Genomic DNA, 20,825 nt, shown 5'->3' with positions numbered 1-20,825 from the left:
GAGTTACTGTAGAATTACTGTCGCTATAGGACATGGAGGAACACAAGCACACCACCGTTCTCAAGGTGAAGGAAAAAAAGGGAAGTTTGATTCTCTGACTCAAATATTTATAGTTCTACAAAAGTGACAGGGGATTGGAAGGTGACAGTGACACCTCTCCAATGACTCTGGTCAAACCAACAGTCCATCCACTCTCTCCTCCTCCATAAATGAATGCAAAACAATGAGTTATTTACAGAAAGTGTTTGAGAAAGTTCACTACAAGAATGTCAACATCAGAAGGCTTAGAAAATCTTAAAAAACCAGGGTGACAAATTACTAACAGGTAATTGAATGGAAAGTATAAAATAATTTTCCCTAAAAAGACAGTGTTAGTGTTTAGTTTCAGTGTTCAGCTTCTACAACTGCCATTCTTTCTTTTAAGGTAGATATCACATGGGATGAGACAGATCATGAGCGAGTAACATCCCTCAGCAGAACTTTTAACAAAGAGGAGCTGCTTGACATGGATTTTCAAGCTTATTTGGCTTCATCAAGTGAAGAAGAGGAGGAACAGCAGCAAGGTATTTTGGTAATAAATATTGTGCACAAAGTCATTAGCTGCAGACTTTTGAATGCAAATTATTTATGTATTTAAATGTCATATCTGTAGAAAATGCTTTGAATATCATCTTTTACAAGGACAGTATTATATTTGTTGTATAATGGTTGTGCCCCTGAGCAGAATCTTTAAATAGTTCACACTGGAATGGACCTTTTAAGACCATCTAGCCCCAACACCCTGCCACTGGCAGGGACACCTTCCACTGGACCACAGTAGCTGCTTTCTGAATAGGAGCTTGCACCTCTGACTGGAAAATCATTTTCTTGCGTTTTGTTTCTCCTCCTACTCCCTTTTTTCTCTTCTAAGCGTATTTTGACGTCTCTTTGTCAAGTTTGGCAATATCTGCTTTTAATCTCTTCATTTCTGAGATAAATTATAGGCCCCTAGAACTTGAAGTGTTTGCTTTTCAGAGGATAAGTCCTAGTTTGAAATGCAAGGTGGAAATGACTACATGAACAGGAACATCTTTCAAATGCTTTTTGATTCACAGACTTCTTAAGAATATAAAGGTTATTTCATCTAACTTTGTAAGGTACATGAGTCTTCTGCATATGGTGCAGCAATGTTTAAATTACTGATTTAAATTGCTTGTTCTCATTCTAAAATTCATCCTGCTCTTAGTAATATATACAGTCTAGATTACAAGGCAAATAAAATTTCATTAAACCTTAATTAGGTCTTTCAAACAGATGTTAAAATTGATTTATACCACATTAAAGCGGGTTGCTGCAATCAGAGATGAGCTTGGAGCATGCAAAAAAATTTACAGATTCTTCTGGTTATAGAGTTGGGAAATCTTGTGGCAGCAAACTCATGTTGGCAGTGATAATGTCGTCTTGTTTTTCACCTTACATGAAAACTCCCAAACTGCACTGTAATGCACTTTAGTTTCTCTAGCAATACTTAGTGAAGTCTGTGAAGGGGACCAAGGGATGCAGAGTAAAACACTTAGGTCTTCTTTCAGGTACAAGGTTATCAATTTGCTAAAGATAAGCATCTGTGATAGGGTGGTGATGAAAGCAAATATTCATGTGAACAACACTTCAGGAATTTTAAAAATTAAAATTTCCATTGCTGGGAAGGAAAAAAAACCTGACCTTAAATAATCTTACCACACTAATAAATTTTAAATCTGGAAATATCTAGGTTCAAATGATGTTTTGAAAAGTAAGTTGCTAATAGAGGAATTATGTTGTCATGTTTTTAATATGTTCCTGACATTTTATCCATTCAGTTATGTGATACAAAACAGGATTCCATCTGTCAGGGTTCCATCCAGCAGAATTATGTGGTGCTATGCACAAATGGGAAAAATCAATGTCAGCTGCTTGAATGGGAATGTAGGAGTCTGATAAGGAGGAAAAAATGTTCTGGAGTTCTATTTGTACTTTTCAAACTTATTAAAATGTTTTATTTTTAAGAGTTTTTGTTGGCCTGTTCTAACATGTTTTTCCATGGAATTTTTCAACTTAAAATATGTGCATCATGAATATTAGTATTACTGTTAAACAACAGCTCTGTAACATCAAGGATTTCAGTGACCTGGAATGTTGTGGTTCTTAGCACAAAATTTCTCCTTGACATTGCTCCTGAATTTTCTGTTATTTGGGTACATTTACCCCAGTTAGGAAGTGTTTGTGGCATTCATCAAATCCAGCCCATAATTGCTATTTTGACAATGTGGATCAGTGATTTAGTGTATGACATTTTAAATATGCTTCAAATTAAGCATTATGGGGTTTATATCTAAGCTTTTAATCTGTTTTTTTTTAAATCTTTACAAGAGCAACATCTTTTCTGCTCTTCTGCTTGGCACAGCACACAAATAGTGAAACAGACACTATGATAAATACTTTTACAGGACTTTTTAAATTAGCTGGTCTTGATAGAATCATAGAATATCCTGAGTTGGAAGGGACCCATGAGGATCACTGGGTCCAAGGTGTCACTCCACAAAGGGAAACCTAAAAGTTAAACCCAAGAGTTGTCCAAACACTGAACACCACCAGGCTTGCAGGAGCTCCATGTGGATCCCTGCTCTCCTCAGTGCGGATCTGAGCAGGAAGCTCAGTCTCCTGTGGCTTTTCACTTCCAATATAAGACTCCACAAAGCCACGTCGTGACACCAGAGGTACACAAGTGCAGTGAAAGCAAGGGAGGGAGCAATTTTTGTTGAAATAATGCTGCTAAATCTTATTTTCAATAATTAAGGCTAGATAGAATCAAACTAGTTATCAGATCCTTTTACAACTCTGAAATCTGTTGCAATAACTCATGACTAGATATATAAATTTAAATGCATGTATAGCATTTTATTAGGTAAGGTACAGCCTTTTTCTCTTAAAAATGAACAGTACCCACATGTGTTTATATTTGCTAAAGCTATTGCAGGAGGCTAACAAATGGAGGGTGACAGAAGTAGAACATGTGGTTGTTTATTATTGTCTGTGGAAAGAAGCAACAAGAGGGTTTAGCAGTTTATGAGTTGGCCAAGCCTGGGTGGAATTACATGGGAATTTCAGAATGCAAATACCACAACCTGATTATTTTCTTTCTCTGAAGCATCAGAAACTTGATACAACTGATGCAGATGCAAACATGCTTTGGAAAAGCATCCAACAAGAGCTGTTGGGGTTGGTTTGTAATTAAAGGTGCTTGTAAGGCCAAGAAGGGTCCTGTCAGCATTCCTCCTAGGAAGCTGATAGCAGCTGTTGGAAGCTGTAACATGAAGAACACATCTCCCTGTGCCTTTGCAGGCCAGTGAGTCCCTGCTCAGGACTGACTCTGATTGCCAGAGTGTGTTAACCCTGCCTGAGGTCTGGCTGGCCAGAGCTGTGTCTGCAGTGGTGCCAGCTCACCTCTGCACACACAGCTGCTTGAAACACCAGCTACCAAAACCTGGTTTGCACGGGCAGGTTTAAAAACTGCACCCAGTGCACATCCCTCAGACTACACAGACCTGAAGGGAAATGCAAAAAAATCTTAAAAAGCCATAATTCAGTGTTTACCATTCATTTACTGTTATCAGTCTGTTTGCATTCTCTTCTTCCAGTATCTTCTCTCCCTGAAAAACCTTACAAAAATGCATCAATTTTGGTAGGCTTTGAATAAACTCCTCCTTGTATTCTAAATTTTTCAATTTTTTTATTATCACTGGGATGAACTAATGGGATTTGTACAAATCCTTGTTCAGGAAGTGCTTAGAGTGTGGGGAAAATGGGGTTAAACCCCAGTGTCTTCTTTGACATTATTTTCTGGCTCACAACTGACATCAACACATTTAATTTTCCATAGCATGCTGTAGTGCTAAAACCTCTACCTCAGACTTGATTCTTGAACACTGGAGTGTAAAGCTTTTTGGTTTTAATTCTCTGGGTTTACATGCATTGTATGTGTTTTGGTTTTTATTTTTTATCTATCTGAATTTGAGTAACTGCCCTGAATAAAACGGAGACGTTTAGGACAATTTTTATGGTATGGCCATCAGCATCCAAGTCAGTAGCTGAGTTTTCTGCTTTGCCATTACATCATGGAAAGAAAATTCCTCCCCACCTTTAAAATAATTCAGCTTTGCAGCAGACCTCTTGTCAGATGTTATATCTGCTAAAAGTTTTCTACTGTCTTTAGTTTCTAAGGCTGAGTTTTTTTTAAAAAAAAGAATCATCTACTCAGCTATTGCAAGATAATCTTAAACCAAGAACATGATCTCTTCACAGCCCTGTGATTGCAAGAACATCTCAGCTAACTCAGTTGCCAGTCACTGATTTATTGAACCTCTGCATTTGGTTATATTTGGTATTAATGTCATCTTTTAAAAACAAATTGTTGTATTGGAATATTTCTGACCAGCCTCGCTATTTGAACTTTCTTATTTTAAAATCTTTTAGCACTTCTATTACTACTTTCTTTTGAAAACAATAAGAATGTGCTTGTATTTTATACTCTAAATTTCATCAGCTTTTGCCTTTTTTCTCCTTCCCAGGTTGATTGTATTTCTCTTGGTGTGCAGCAGTTAATGCCCCAGAACTTTTTGGTTTGTGTGTTTTGTTCAAAAAGCCTTTGAACAAGCTGTTGGCAGAAAGCATTGCTGCCTTAATATCCATCAGAAAGTGGTTCCTGATGTTGTGCAATGCAGCTTGATACTTGAAAGCCACTGACAAGGTTATTTGAACTCTGAACAAACTTTGAGAGCAAACTCAGCTCACTTTCCTTTCTTGCAGCTGTTGTCAAATGTGCTTTATTTGCTTACAGAATTAAAAGCTCCTGCAGTTCTTTTGAAGGCAATGTTGAACATTTGTTTTAAAATTGTTAGTTTTGACAGAAGAAATACAAGTTCTATCGAAATGAGAAAGAATGACAATATGCATTGCCTCTTAAATTTCTCCTAGCAAAACAAGTGATAAATAGAAACTGGTAGCCCCTTGCCTATCCAGGTTTTAGGGATCCTCTTTTAGCTTAAGGATTTTTCTTTTCCCATGCAGTACAGCCTCTTCTTTCTCAAGGCACTAGGAATTAGAAACAAGCAAATGTCTTCTTTTTCTACTTGTCTTCAAAACAGAGTTGCCTTTTGCTTTCTGGATGAGCAGATGGTTCCCTCTTAGATCTCAGCTTCTGATGAGAAAGTAGAAAAGCAGCTGCAGCTGACTTGTCCCCATGTGCCATGTGAGAGATGAGCCAGCAGGGAACGAGCCTGGCCTGGCTGAACAGAGCTTTGGCTGGGACTTAGGAAAGAAAGGAGGTTTATGAACTTTGGGAGAAGGGACAGGCAATTCAGAGGGACTACAGAGGTGTGGGGACGTTGTGCAGGGAGAAAATAAGAAGGGTCACAGCCAAACTAGAACTTTAATTGCTGCTGTGGAAGACAAAAATTGTCTATATAAATACATTTGCAATAAGAGTAGAGCTGAGCTAAGGAGGATTTCCATCCTTTACTGGATGTAGAGGGAAGCACTGTGACAAGGAATGAGTGAAAAACTGCAGTACTGATGCCTCCTTTGCCTCAGTCTTTCCAGTAATGCCTTTCTCTGGGTACCTGAACTGGGAGACAGGAACAGGGAGCAGAAGGAAACCCCCTTAATCCCAAGGGAAATGGTCAGTGATCTGCTACACCACAAAGAGCCACAAAGGTCTGTGGGGCCAGATGGGATCCAGCCCAGGGTACTGAGGGAACTGGCAGACACCACGTGCTCTCACTTTCCATCATTTGTGAGCACTCCTGGATAATCAGGGAGCTCCCAGCTGACTGGAAGTTAGCAGAGGTAATGCCCATCTACACAAAGGGCTGCTTTTGGAGATTTACATTCTACTCTGCTGGAAGGGACTCTAAATGTAGTAATTCTAAAATCCAGTGAAGGATGTGTGTCCTGTGAGGGATTTCCTTTGCAGGACAAATTGTCTTTTGTCTTTTCAAATACTATTTTATTTCATCTAAATAAGGGAATTCTTCAACTGGCTACTCTGTGGGGTAATAATAGATGCAAATATTTTATATTATCTTCTGGAAATAATCTGTGCATTTTAGATTTATTTCATGAAGATTAACTTCAGTTGCTCATTTTCTTGAGGCTCTCTGTGATAACTTTGCTCTCTCCTCCTAGATGGTGATGTAGCTCATGAAATGGAAGATGACAAACCAAAGAAAAGCCAAAAAGATGATGAAGAGCAAATTGCCAAGTACAGAGAACTTTTGCAAAGCATCCAAGAAAAAGAGAAAAAACAGGAAGAAAAGGATATAGGAATGGAGATTAAATGGGTTCCAGGTAGGGTTTATTTTTTTTATTGGCCTGCTGTCAGGGATATAGTGTAAGGTGCTGAATTTATAGTAGAAGAAACAAGCCCTTTTTTTCCCCTATAAATTGAAATCCATATTGTTTACAGTGAGAGAAATAGAAGAAACAGCTGAGGAACTGAGTCCAGTCATGTTATAAGTTTCTCTTTATAGATCATTTTTTGCCAGGATTTTTTGTACTTGCTTTTTCAGTTATCACCTTATAGATGTTTTTTAAGTAGAATTCATGTGTTTGCTATAGAGTCATAAAACATACTTCCACTTTTAAAAGTGAAAATCAGTATCATTTGGAAGCATAGTGTATAATTAGAGTGGTCTGGAAGTGTTGCTTGCATAATGCTAAAGATTGGTGAGAGCAAAGAGGAAGAAGTCTGACCTTCCAGTGAAGCTGCTCTGGGAGAAAGCAAGGTACCAGGAATGGCTGAGGAACAGTGACATCCAGATTGACATCTGGAAATCAGTGGAAGGTGACTTAGCCATGTAGCATCCCAGCACAGCTCATCTGGAGAGCCCCACATGAGTGTCTAGTTCTCTTTTTGCTTTGTGACAGAAAGCCACTCAGACTGAATGCTTTCTGTGAGGTGCAATGAGCCAGTTGAACAGCTCACTACATCCACAGAGGGAAAGGTTTGCACTGGGGCATCACCTTGATCCTGGCCCAGAGCTCATTCTGACTGCCTGTACCAGCCCTGGCACTTGGTACATCTCTGCAAGGCTAATTTTGTTTGCTAAAATAACAGAACTGCTCTGGAAAAGAAAAAATCTGGATATTTTCCACTGAGTTAGCATGATAGGCAGATGTTCAGAGGGTTAAATGTGCAGCTGAAAGAGTAGGAAATGACATTGCCTTCTTGGGAGCAGCTGTGGCTCTGCAGCCTCTGTCAGGACACAGCCCTGCTCTGTTCCTGCATGGAGCAAGACCAGACACATGCCAGGGTCCAGGCCCTTCACTGCTGATGGGTTGGTTAATCCCAGCTAGGAATGCATATCTAATGATATGATTTATATAAATATTATTCTGAGTTGTAACTCAGGTAACTTCTGCTGAATAGAAGTTCTGCTTGGTTTGAAATATTCTGGTTTCTGATGGTTCACTGAAATGGACTAAACTGAACAGTTTTATTCCTGTTTCTTCATCAGACCTGTATTCAAAAGGATACATGAGCAGTAAAAATGGTGTGCTTTCAAGCATGTTTTCATAATTCCAACAATTTTTGGCATGAGTTCTGTCAAAACCTTTTTGGAAAAGCATGTATCATGCAGCCAGGACAAAAGCTCACTGACACAGTGTCGTACTCCATCTGTCCACAGCATGTCACTGCTTGCATTCACAATGTTGCTCACTCAGTAGTTAATTCATTGTGTCACTGAGCATTCAATGCCAAGGAGTTTTCATAGATAGGTGGCTTTATAAGACTTCTGCAGAGATTTGTTGTTGCCACATTTCAGAGTGAAGGTGGAAACCACAGGTGAATCAATTGCTGCTAGGAGTGTGTTTTATATTTCCATATGCTTGTATTTAGGTGTTGAAGTAACTATTTTTTGTGTTGGTTTTGGAAAACATGTTTGGAGGGTATTTTTTTTTATTATTAATTCTGGTTTTTGAAGAATTTTGCAAATTGTGTGACAGAAGTCCTGTAAACGTAAAAAAGTTTGAGCAACTTCATGTGGTAACGTATTTAGGAATCTAGAACAAACCATTTATTTTAGGAGATGGAAAATTGTTTTAAGGGAGATCAAAGGAAACTCTTCAGCCTTGCTTGCCTGAGAGAGCAAGAAGTTTTCTAAGAGTCTGTCCTTAAGACTGTGCCTTGCATGTTATGAGTAAATTGCATTCACATTTAGTGGCAATGGAGTATTAACTGTAGTAGAGATGGAATCCAGTTCTGTGTTGCAAGGGCTCTTGTTTCTTTGCAATGAAACTTGACTTCAGAAAATTGGATTTGTTACATCCTTACATCTAGTCTAACCCCTTCCCTACTGCTGCTTCGTGTAGGACTCCTGGGACTTTGGCTGTGTCCTTCTCTCTTTTGAGGGAGGGATGGTAAAAAAACCCAAACAACCAAATAAAACCCCCCTTATCTTGATAGATTTGACTGATTTTGTCTAAATTTAGCTTGATGTCCATGCACAAGGTCAGATTTGTTCATATAATTTTAGGTTCAATGTGCATGTGTGCACAATGAACCTTACATGGATAGTTTATAGTATTTGATCTTAATTTAGCAACTGTGATTCTACAGTATATGTTAACATTTCCTCATTTCTTACCCTGGAAACGAGGGGTTTATTGAAGAGCAGAGGTTCTGGAAATCACACAAGTGTTCACTTGCCTTTGTTAGAGGCTGTTCCCCTCCACAATGGCAGCAGTGCCACTTCTGGCTGTTGACCCCTGCAATACAGTTTTGTCCAAAACACAACTCATAAAAGTGAAAATGGGTGTCTTAAGTTTGCTTTTGAGTCAAAAATTCAGCCATTACTTATTTCAGGCAGCATTTGATGAAGAGGTCCTGCACACCTGAAGGAGTTACTCTTTTATATATTTATTTTTGTGTTGTGGAGCACAGGCTGCACATGCTGCACAGTAGTTTATAGCTCTGGCAATTTATACATGCTTGAGGCTGTGCTTCCTTATGGGAGGGAGGAAAGTTAGTGATGTTATTTTTTCTTGAACAAATGTGCTCTTTTAAATTTCAAAATCATTTATGTTTAGTTGGAGCATTCTGGGCATTCACAAGTAGTTTTTGTTGTATTCTCTGAAGACTCCTTAATTTTTTTCAGAACTAGTTTATGTCTGTTGAAATATTTTTATTATCAAGTTCTGCTTTAATGTGCTTGACTTATTGCAAAATCTTTTTCCTGTCCAAATGTTTGGTACATGGAAGAATTACAACAGTTAAATCTAGGAAGTTTTTCAGTTGAAAGGCAGATATTTGAATTCATTTAAAATTTTGAATTTTGGCAGAGTTATTTACACATGGTTATAGAAAGCATACTTTGTCAGTGATTCAGTTATTCTTGAATCATAATAGTTTTAAATAAACCACCGTGCCAGCAAAAATAAATTAGATGTGATTCCAACTCTCTTTGGTTTGTTTCTTCTAGGCACAAAATCAGTGTTATATTCAAGCATCCATCTGTTTTCTTAATCATATCTGATTTAAGCAACAATTACTATGAATCCTTATCCAGCTCCCAAAGCTCCCCTTAGAAAGTGAAAAGAGAGAAGACCACAACTGCATTTTCTTGATGATATTCAGCCAAGTTTTTGGGGGCGTTTTTTGAACTTCAAAACTTTTCCTTTGGGAAGAACAAGATGTAAATATTTAGCTAGGCTTAGAGCAAAATTTCAAATTTATTTTGGTCAGAAGTAGCATTGAAGGCTGTGGTGTCCTTAAAGTGCAGAGTAAAGCCCAAGTGTACAGTTAGAGATGATGCTGAGCACAGAAAGGCTGGTAGGAAATATTTATTTAGACTCCCTAGGAAATATTTCCATAGGAAATATTTATTAGGCTCCATCTGGGTCATTGCTGAGTGTATCCATTCCTGGAATGGCCTCAGCTCCTGCAGCACGTGCTGAGCTGTGTAAGGGCTCACACCTGACAGCTGATACCTGTGGTGGGTTCTCACAGGCACTTTTACTGCTTAGGAAAATTTGGCTGACTTTAAGTATCTAATCTTTGGGGATGACAAATTCTCATGTTATCAGAGTACTTCTGTTTGCTCTTCCTTTCAGCTCCCTGCAACAAGGTGTTTCATTTTTTGGTGAGGTATTACACACAAGATGAACTTGCTGTTTAGGTTTCCTGAGAACAGAAATGTGTCTTTCTAACCTCTAATAGCAGTGACAGTTGCAGGCTGTTCAAGTTCCATAAGTTTTCAGAACTGAGTTTTTTGGAGAAGTAAAAATTCTGCCTGCACCCATCCCTTGCTGTCCCACCAGGGTGAACTGGTCTAGTAGTATTGCTGTAGTATTTACAACATATTTAATCCTTTACCTGAAGTATGATTTTGTTGCATGTTAATACAGATGACCTTTTTCCCCTCTTTTCTTGCCCTCTTTGTGAACATTAAATAAAACTATTGATTCATTAATTCTAAATAAAAAATCATATCAATAAGGGTGTATAAGTTAGACTTTTCTGTAGCCAGCTAATATTTCTACCTAAAGTAGGCAATTCTTTTCCCCTTCTGGAATCAAAATCCTTTTGACCACTTAAATACACTCTTATGCTCGGGAAGTGGTCTGGACAGTCGTTTCTAAGCCATTCTAATCTGTGGAGAAACTCTTAATGCCTTTCATGAGACTGCCAAATACCACAAGAAAGGGCTGGATTTTCCTCCAAGTTCTTCAGTGCCAGATGGATCAAATGATTCAGTTTTCCAGGCAAATAAATCAGAAATATTGTAACTTCCTTTCAGATTTTGGGTCTCTCTTTTGCTGGAGATGTGACATGTATTCTTTTTTTTTTTTAGTTCTGTATTTACCATCTTCAAAGAGAATCTGCAAGGTTGTTACCTGACCAGTAATTTTTTCCATAAAAGTACTACAAAGTATTCAAAGTTACAGTGGTGCAGTTTCAAGGAAGCTGATGACTCTGCTTTCATGGACTTTGAAGATAACCAAATATTTGTTCTTGTTGTATGAGAGTTTCTTACTGGCATGTTTTTAGTCAATCTATGCAAAATCCTTTCTTTATCATGGCTCTGATTTGTTTGCTGGTTAAGTACCCAATTTTTGTGGCTATGACAGTTTGCCACTTACTGTTCATTCTGGTACCTTTCCAGAGTAGTAGAAGGATCCTTTATCTTGTTTTTGCTCCACTCTTTTCCTCCTATGATCCTATGGTTTAATATGATTTTAGATCTTGTCCACACTTTGTATTTCAGACAAGTTGTAACCAGCTCCCCAGCCTTGGAATGATTTTTGGAGTGTCAGTGAACTCAAAAACAGTGATTAGTGTTTGCAGTTTTTCAGAAAAAATGTTCTCCCTGCTCTTCTGGAGATTGCTGGTACTGTCCATGAAAGCTGCCCTGTTTACTGCACCACAATCATTGCTTTCAGTGCCTCCATACTGAGGAGAGCTGCAAGGAATGATAAAGAATGGGGGCTTGGCACCTGAGAAATCAGGGAGAAAGCATGGGATCTAGTCTAGGGCATCTGGAGAGGTCTGAGTATGATTTCTAAGCAGTAAAACTGGGATGAGGTAAGTCAGGGCTGGACTGGTGTGGCAGAAAAGAGTGCTGAAGGGAGACCAGCAGAAGTAGGACTGGGGAAGAGACAACAAATATTAGGCTTGGAGTGCAAAGCAGAAACAGGATTCCTACAAACTCCTAAGAAAATTCAGTCATTTTGTGAGAGACAGTGTTACTTGTATAATATCTGACTGATTTGTTACCAAAGCTTAAAAAAAAATTTTAGTGAATGAAGCAAGGAATTGCAGGTAGGAGAAAAAGACTTCATTGCCCAGGCTGTTACCTCCTACCAGGGAATTCCATTTCATCCAATGAATTGTGCTCCAGTGTATTGCAGGGCAATTAAGTCACTTAATCTCCTTAGATCATGAGGTTTTGTTTTTGCAAGTGCCCATCTTCTGAAGAGTGGGCTGAACGTTCATGAGGTGCATCTGAAATACCTGAAATCAGTTTTCATCCTCATAACATCCAAGTGCTCTGTGATGCAATGAATTTTAGAAAAGCATTCTTGATATGTATGGAACTTTTTGCCAAAACTACAAGATTGCTTTTAAATGAAGTGCATATTCTGAATTTAAGTATTCTATGTGGGAATGCTTCATATATATAATGGGTTTATTTTTAAGGTGGTGTTCTTACATCAGTGAATACTCTAAATATGCATTCTTATAGAAAACTTCATTCTCTTCTGTTTACAAAAAGCTTAAAGTTCAGGGGACACTTGTTTATGCAGATGGAAGTGTTGGGCATGGAAACAGTGGATGTCTGTGTTAAATTACAGAATTTAATGTAAACCTAATTCACACATCCAGACTTAACTGCCTGATCCTGTTAGGCCAGAATTATGTGTTGCACTTCTATGGGGTTTACTTTTCTAGAATGAGAATGAAAAATACAGTGTTCAGCAGAGGTCCTACAGCATTGTCAGAGCATTGTCACAGAGGCAAAGCTTCAGCAACGTAACTAGTTCAGGATTTTAACTAATGATGGTGTGGGGCATTAAACATAAGGGCTCTGTGTAAGTCTGTTGGTTTTATTGTGCACTTGTAGACTGCACAGCTGAATGTCTGGAGAAGAGACCTCTCTGAGGACCAGCAGGAGTGTTGGAGATCAGATACCACATAGCAGATGCTTCTTCTGACTCTTGTACAGTTCTTACTGAAGGAATGTTTTATTCAGAAATACACATCCTGTAAAGCAGTCTTTTTTATAAAGATGGACTTTTAAGCAATATTTATGTTGTTTGCACAGACTTGTTGAATAAAAGCTAGATAGCTCTTTTGCAAAGGAGAAAACAGTTTATTAAAAAAAAATTAGATTCATCACATTTTTAAAAATTTACTATGGCTTTTTTCCTAGGGCTCAAAGAAAGTGCTGAAGAAATGGTCAAAAACAAGTTGGAGGGAAAAGATAACCTGACTCCATGGCAAAAATATCTAGAGAAGAAGAAAGAAAAAAGAATTCTTAAGAAAAAGAGAAAGGTAATGTTTATATTGGCCATTTGAGGGGGTGTTGTTGTTTGTTTTTTGTTGATAATATTTGATTCAGATAAACAAAATAAATTGTCCAGCTGCCATTTTAAGGTTAGAATATGCAGTGGTCATTCATGTGGAAGTACTGGGAGTACTTCATCAAACCTACAGAGGAAAAGAATATTCAGCATACTGCTGATCATACATATGCTTACATAAACCATCTTTTATCTACTTGTGCTGCTGTAAAGATAAGTTAGTCATAATAATAATTGGCTTTAATTTGCATTTTTAATGCATTAGAAGTGATCTTTTTGCTCCTGTGTACATATCAATTCAAAGTTGTTACGACAATGATAATTGTAGTTGTTATGGTAATGATAATTTGGAAATTTTGGGGCTAAAATAATTCAGACTTGTTTCCCAAACCTGTAATAGCAAAGAATTAATAGCTGCAAAGAACTATTCAAATTTCAAATTGCAAGAGAAAAAAAAAAGCATGTGGCATGCAGAATCTAGATTTTCTAAAGTCTCAAATTACTCCCAGTGTAACTCCCATTGCTGAATTACACTTCTAAGAGTTAACTGTACACCTTGAGTTACTCTGTGCCTGTCAGTTAATTTTAATTGGCACTTGATGAGTAACTTCTTTAAGTTAATAAGTGCTCAAAATGGAGTAAGCAGCAATGCTCAGTAGCAGAGCAACTATTTCTACTTTAACATGCTTGTCCAGTTTGATAAATTAAGTCAAGGAGCAAGGTGTATGACACACTACTGCCAATAAAAAAAATTGTTCTTTTACATCTGAACTCCAGCTTTTTGAAATCTGCAGCACAGAATGAACTTCCTTACTCAAATTTGTCCGCAAGTATAGCTTTTGTGAAACATAAAGTAAGGACATAACAGTGCTGATCCAATTTTGTTGGAATGGTTGTCTGATATATCACAGTTTGGGGATGTATCACAGTTTGGGGATGTGCCTAATAAAATGTATGAAAGAGGGTTGAAAATGTCAATTTGTCTTTACTATCAATTTTTACTGTGCTCTGGTTTTCTGATGTTCCATGTACAGTATTTTAGTTTTATCTTCATAGCTACTAACAACATCTCATTCCAGCTAAACTTAAGTAGTTGATTGATTGAAATATTGTTGAAATAATCAAATGTTGGTTGAAATAATGTTTGTGCTTTGTTACAGGCTGCTGCTGAGAAGGAAGAGAGTGAAGATGAACTTCCACCTGATGTTGATCTCAATGACCCCTATTTTGCTGAAGAATTTGAGAAAACAGGTCAGTCAAGACAGGCAACTTCTGGAGTAAATCTGCCCTTTTGTTAAATATGGAATTTAGAGATCACTTTTCTCTTAGTCTGATACACATTTTTACTGGAGTACTCTTTGCTGCTTAGAAACCCCAATAGTGAAATGTAATATTTTAAAAAATAACTTGCCCAGTTTAGATTTTTAGGATACCTTTTTTTACAAGCTTTTTATTCTGATGTTTAAATTAGCTTTTGCCATGGTAACAGCAAATTTATTTTGAGTGATTTTGCTGAGTAAAATCAATAAAGGTAAGTTTCTGATGTTTCATACTTTTGGGAGCCAGATTCTAAGGGTGGCTCGTATTACTGTAAATTAAAAGAACACAAAAAATTACATAAAAACAGAAGAAGAAAGCAAACATAAAGAAGGTAGCAACTGATTTACTCATTGCCAGTCTGTTGCTTGGTTGGGGATTTTTTGAGCATAGTAGTGCAGATCCAAGTTCCATTTTAAAAGGGTAAGTTACTTTTAATTTTATACTTGCCAGCACAGGCTTCTGTCCTGATTATTAAAATCTATCCTAGGACAAAATAAATAACCAGCCCCCCAATCTAGATGATTTAATAATCTGAAATGCAGAACAGTAGAGTGAGTCCTGTCCATGTTTTAGAAAAAAACACCACAGCCCAAAGTGTCATGCAGTGCTGTTTCCTGCCATGCTTTCTGGGTGGCCTGTGTATAGGCTGAAGGGATTAATTGTAAAGATAACCATTCCTTCCACCAAATTGTTTAATTGTTCTTTTATACCAAGATTACCTAGGTACTCTCATATGATGTGTGATGTTCTCTGTGAAATATCTGAAAAAATATTTTGAGAAAGTGAGAAATTGTGTCCTGAAGAGGCTCAGCAGAGAATAAGCTTATCTGCACATATGTAAACCTTGTCCACGACATGGAGAATAGACTTTAAAGTTTGTGGAGTCTTTGAGGCTAGTTAAATACACATAAAAGTTAAGAAAGTGAAGCTTTTGTCTTCAAGATTGCTGATAATTACTGAGATAGAGGAGAAAACCAGGACGTGGTTAGCTCTGGGGAAGTTCTAAAGGGGCAGTACAGTGGCTGGCTCAGAGCCAGTTTACATTTTAATGGTAATTACACAGCACAACTTTGGCATTCACCAAGTTTACCCAGAACAGCCTCTGTCTCATAGCTGGGGTTGCTTTTAAGCACAACTTATCCAGTGAGGGAAAATGAGTTACAGTCATCTTTGAACTTGGCTGTAACTTTGCCAACTTTGTATTTAGGGTACAGGCAACTTAAATGACCATCATTTTTCACAAGCCTTCCACAATTCCCCTGGAAGATTGAAATTTCACCCTTAAATTGACTGTCAGATTATTTTAGATGATGCTGAAAAAGCATATGACAGGGTTTATTTGCAGACTTACGTGGACCAGCGCAGAAACTGATGATGCAGTAGTGCTGGATTCTTTTGTTGGCTGTAACATGCAAGGGTCTTGTGTAGCTTGGTTTCTGTCAAAAGCTGAGGCAATTGCAGGGAAGCAAGAGGGTAAGGAGATGCTAAACCAAGGGCCTAAAAGCTCTGAGTGCTGTGCAAGGAAAACTGGAATTTATGGCAAGTCCACTGAAGGATATGTTCCTCAGGTATGTCTTTGTTCCTGATAAGCAGAAATGATTCTTATGCTGTGGGTGCTTCACTTGGGAGAGGCAAGGTAGAACAAATTCTTTGTGCCTGCTCTGCCCAAAAGCTGTCTGTGTGGGGTTCATGCTAGTACTTGCTTTGCACAGTTTTCATGTGACTTTTTAATAGTACCATAGACTAAAATGTCAGATGCTGCAGATACACGAGCCTTGATGATCCATTCAAGAAGCTTCACTCGAGTTTCATATTGTCAGGAAAAAAAATTGTCACTTTCATTTTACACTAATGCCCATACTGTTTCCGAAAGCCTTGTAAGACTTGGGTTTGGCTTGGCCAGTTTCACTGTTGCTGCATCAGCTTCTGTGGGGTCTTAGAAAAAGGAGACAAAATGACTCTTGTAGCTTAAACTGTTGAAAAATTAATGGCTAAATAAAAATTGAATTGAAAAATTAATGGCTATTAACATGAGAGCAAGGTCCTGCTTTTGGGGATCACTGAACAGTTTCAGAACACATTGCACCATTAAACATTATTTCTGTTGAACCTTTGAGGAATTCTCCATGCATTATTGTAACTCCTATTAGTTCCAAACCATTAGAGGCATTCTCATGATCTAATTTATGATGCAGGTAGGAACTGATGGCTCTTTGAAGCTGGAAGGGAGCAGTATCAATGCAAGGACCAAAGAGCTTAACAACAAAATCAGAGTATAGTTGTAGAACCTGTACTTGAAATATAAAGTAGTTGAAAAGATTCATTTACCATGTGTCTTTGCAAGGCTTTTGAGACTGACTCAAATTTCTGAATAAGGCAGAGGTCTTGTGAGAGGAGTTTTTGATTTGGGGTCAGTTTCTGTGTCTGAAGTCCCAAAGGTATGATTAGCTTTTATTGCCAGCTGGAAAGTTGTTGATGTGCAAAGTTAATGTTGCAAACAAAATTCTTGAGCTGAGAAAGAGTCAAATGGCAGCTTGAGTGGGAATTACAGCAGAAATTGGACACTCCTTACACTGCCTGGTGGCAGCTACCAATTTAGTTCTGTGTCACACTGATGTATCTTCTGCTGTAGGTGGGACAAATCTGATTAAAAGATGGCAGTGAGGATGAAGTGCTAGGAAAAATCTGAGGGATTGCAATCAGTTTGCCATAAGTGTGCAACAAGTTTGTGTGGTGGGACTACAGAATGTGTGTGGGAAGAGGAGGGACTGTAGCAGGAGTATATTAATAATACAGAAAACGATGCATTTGTGCATCATTTGATGCATTTTCAAGCAGAACCATTTTCAGTATGATACAGATTTTTGAGTCCCAGGAGTGATTTTAGGTCCCAAGCTGGTTTTACTGGCTGCAGAGTGTCAAAGTAAGAAATAAAGGGTTTACTAATTTATTTATATTCATGGAGAAGAGCTCAGTTTGATACCAACTCCTTGCTCAGCACCATCTACAGCCACAGAAAGCTCTGAAGGCATAAGGATCACTTCTGTGATTCCCCATAGAGTGAAAAAGGAGGAAAGGTGACTTGAATGACTTTCCTTTGGGAAATGTGTAGAAAGAAAAGAAATTTATTCATCTTACTTCTCACATAATTGTCTCCAATTTTCTCTGTGCTCCTTTTCTGTAGTTTAGCTATTTCTGAAAGTTACAAAGATTCCATAGTTGTTGGAGGCCTCCAGAAGACATTTACTTCTCCCTTCTACACAATAACTTAAATAGTGTAGTTTAGGTAACAATATGATATCTGAATCTGCTTTTCCTGCACATTTTCTGGAACTACTAAATCAATAGTTCAGTTTTTCAGCTGATTACTTTGTGCATTAGGATAGTTTATTTTTTTTTTGTGGTGATGGTTTGTTTCTTCTGGAAATCCATTTCCAGTTTGGAATCCATGTAGAAATAGTCAAGGGAATAGTCAAGGCAGAAAAAAACCCTTCTCAAGAAATACATCCTCTTCCAGAGTAACCTTAGTGATGTAACTTGACATGTGTCTGGCATGTCTGTATTTCTAGTCTGAGTACAAACCTGTCCTAACAAAATGAACCCAAATATTTTCCCTAAGAGTACCCCCAGTGGACTGCAGAAAATTGCCTGGGAATGTCATTCCAAGCTCAAAGGTCAGAGTGTGTGGTTCAGGTCAGGAAACCTTCTGCTTTTCCTGCTTTTTCTTGATCAAGATCTCCAGGCATTCCAAAGAGAATAATTTGATATTGTAGGATTTCTAAACAAGTCTGTTTTCATTAGAAGTGAGGTTTGGCTAATGTCTTATGCTGTTACTGTTCATTATGTCTGTCATTATCAGCACTGTGCATCTGAATGCTAAGGGAGCAGGGAAGCTTCCTCAGAACAATATTCAGTCTGAGCAGAGTCAATTATATTTTAATTTCCACTAGAAAATGCCCTGGGAGTGGAGTGATGTCATGGGTTTGCCTGCACTATTGTGGTACTTCTCTCTACTGCTCTGTGAAAAAGAAAAGTAAAACCATGGGTTTGACTTATTTATGCCACTAGAATGTTGCTGCCTCCTCAAACTGAACAACTATTCAGTGCATTTTTATTGCTTTAAGTCTTCTTCGTTTTTCTAAACTTTGCAGCCTTTTTCCACATCTGACATTCAAATACTGAGTGCAAGAAAATGAGATTTACTTAGACATTCTAGCTATAGGTAAATGATGCCCTCATGCATAAGCTTGGATAAATCTGTTCATGCCCTGTATTTGCACTTAGGTTTAAAGAAGAAGCCAGAATCAGTAGAAAGTACCTCAGAAGATGAAGATGAAGTTGAAAAACAGAAGGTGAAGTGATGTAAAATGTTGCATTGCATGAATTCTGCAAGTATTTGGTGTGTGTTTGTGAGTGGAACTGCAGAATTTCATAGGATGGCAGTAAAATAAAACTATACAATTTTAATAGTGAGAGGTTTTGGAAGAAAAGCTTCCAAGAAGTCTGTGTGTTGGGCAGTGCCAAGTTTTTATTTTTTTAACAACAGTATTGTATGAAAGGTTTGTGAGTTCAAACCCTGTCCTGTCTATTTTTGTCCTTGAAGATTGAGTTATTTGCTAATTTGTTTCTTTTCATCCTTTCTCAGCACAAGTTAACTAAAGGAATTAAATCCACATATGTTAGTTTTTATTTTGCTATATGAATACCAGTATTAAATTGTATCCATTAGTTATTTCTAAGTACTGGTATACAATTTTCAGATGAGATTATTACTGTGTTTGAAAATTGAATGTACATATTTGCATTCATTTTATGTCTAATAAGAAGGAAATCAAATTATATTAATACTAAACCTCAAAATGTTAAAAGAATGTTTTTGGATGAAATAATACTGCCCTGATGACCCTATTTAAGCTTATTTAAATTAATGTAGACTCATACATACAGGCTTTATTAATGAGATGCTGATTATTTTTCATAGAGAAGTTTCATTCTATACATGGACTTTTTTATTTTGTAACAGGCTGAAATGGCCCTACTGATGATGGATGATGAGGATGACACCAGGAAACATTTTAATTATAAAAAGATTGTAGAACAACACAATCTGAGCAAGAAGAAAAAGAAACTTCTTATGAAAAGGAAAGAATTACTAGAAGATGACTTCCAGGTAATTGTGTACTTCTTGACTTTGTGACTGGAGCAGTTGCAGGAATCTCATGAGCTGTGACTTCTGAAGCAGTTCATGTTTTATTAGGCTTAAAAGCTTTGCAGTCGTGGCAAAAGTTGACCTAAAACAAATGCTTCTTTACTCCCTTCAGGTGAATGTTGCTGATACAAGATTCCAAGCCATGTTTACTTCTCCCCTGTTTAATTTGGATCCTTCAGATCCAAATTTCAAAAAGACAAAAGCAGTAGAAAAGATCCTGGAAGAGAAAGCTCGCCGAAGGGAAGAAAAGGAGCAAGATCTGAAGGAGGCAAACAAGGGCCTGGAGAAGAAGATGGCAAAGAAAGGAGAGGTTGCCAAGAAAGCCATAGATCCTGCCCTGTCAATGCTAATCAAGTCTGTCAAACATAAAACTGAGGAGTTTCAGGCACGGAAAAAGCAGAAATTGAAATAACTTAACTTTGATTTTACTCAGCCTTTACTGTAGTCCAAGCCCTGCTAACTGGAGACATCTGTTAAAGTAACTGTGAGCTGCTCTAATTCCTGTCCACCTAAAATATCCTGAAAATTCATGAACTATGTTGGTGAATTGTGAACTGTTCAGAGTAATAATCACTCTTATCCTATGCCACAACAAATACTGTTTTGCACATATGTGAGGAAATGATGGTTCTGGGGTGGTTTAGTTTGTATCATGTCATCTCTTAAAAATAATAGAAGTGCTGAAGATGGCTAAAAACATCATAACTATGGGTTTATCTATAAATAATAAAAACCATTCTGCAGAGGTTTATTGCTGAAACTAAGTGGTTTTCAAGTTTTTAATCCTACAGAAGTCTGTGAAACATACCTGTCCTGATATAAAGAAGGTAATAATATAACTACAAATGGAAGAAATTTTCTATACAAGTTTTTTTTGTAGATTTTTAAAATATTGGATGAATGCTTTATTCATTTCTCCTTTAAATATTTGAAGGTCCTAGAACTAATTCATGGAAATATTGCCATTTATGAGTATTTCATTAACATATTTTTGAAATAAATATTTTAAATTGGCCCAAAAGAATTTTGTGTACTATCTGTGTTTTGTTTTTTCACACCTAAATGAAATTAGATCAAAATAAACTTTTTGCTATTGTTATTACATTTCTATCAATATAATACTTATACTAACTCTTCCGGCGTTGCAAGTGTTAAAAAAAGGGGGGGGGGGAAGGAAAAAAATCCAAGGCAAATTTAG

The 20,825-nt window shown here is 37.4% G+C and overlaps 1 protein-coding gene across 3 annotated transcripts in view; it reads left to right on the top strand.

The window, feature by feature from the left end:
• ESF1 (ESF1 nucleolar pre-rRNA processing protein homolog) overlaps positions 1 to 20,734 on the top strand; it is a 31,271-nt gene extending 10,537 nt beyond the window's left edge. For all 3 annotated transcript variants that reach the window (XM_064709447.1, XM_064709446.1, XM_064709448.1), the window contains exons 8-14: positions 425 to 563; positions 6,202 to 6,363; positions 12,948 to 13,069; positions 14,259 to 14,349; positions 18,703 to 18,770; positions 19,442 to 19,588; positions 19,740 to 20,734. In XM_064709447.1, the coding sequence (XP_064565517.1) occupies positions 425 to 563; positions 6,202 to 6,363; positions 12,948 to 13,069; positions 14,259 to 14,349; positions 18,703 to 18,770; positions 19,442 to 19,588; positions 19,740 to 20,039 (1,029 nt within the window). In that variant the 3' untranslated portion in view covers positions 20,040 to 20,734. The remainder of the gene's footprint in view (positions 1 to 424; positions 564 to 6,201; positions 6,364 to 12,947; positions 13,070 to 14,258; positions 14,350 to 18,702; positions 18,771 to 19,441; positions 19,589 to 19,739) is intronic.
• Positions 20,735 to 20,825: the final 91 nt, after the last annotated feature.

Source organism: Zonotrichia leucophrys, chromosome 3 (genome assembly GCF_028769735.1).
Source record: "Zonotrichia leucophrys gambelii isolate GWCS_2022_RI chromosome 3, RI_Zleu_2.0, whole genome shotgun sequence".
In the NCBI taxonomy this organism is placed as follows: Eukaryota; Metazoa; Chordata; class Aves; order Passeriformes; family Passerellidae; genus Zonotrichia; species Zonotrichia leucophrys.
Note: the sequence above shows the minus strand (reverse complement) of the source record. Positions and strands in the feature narration are given on the sequence as shown.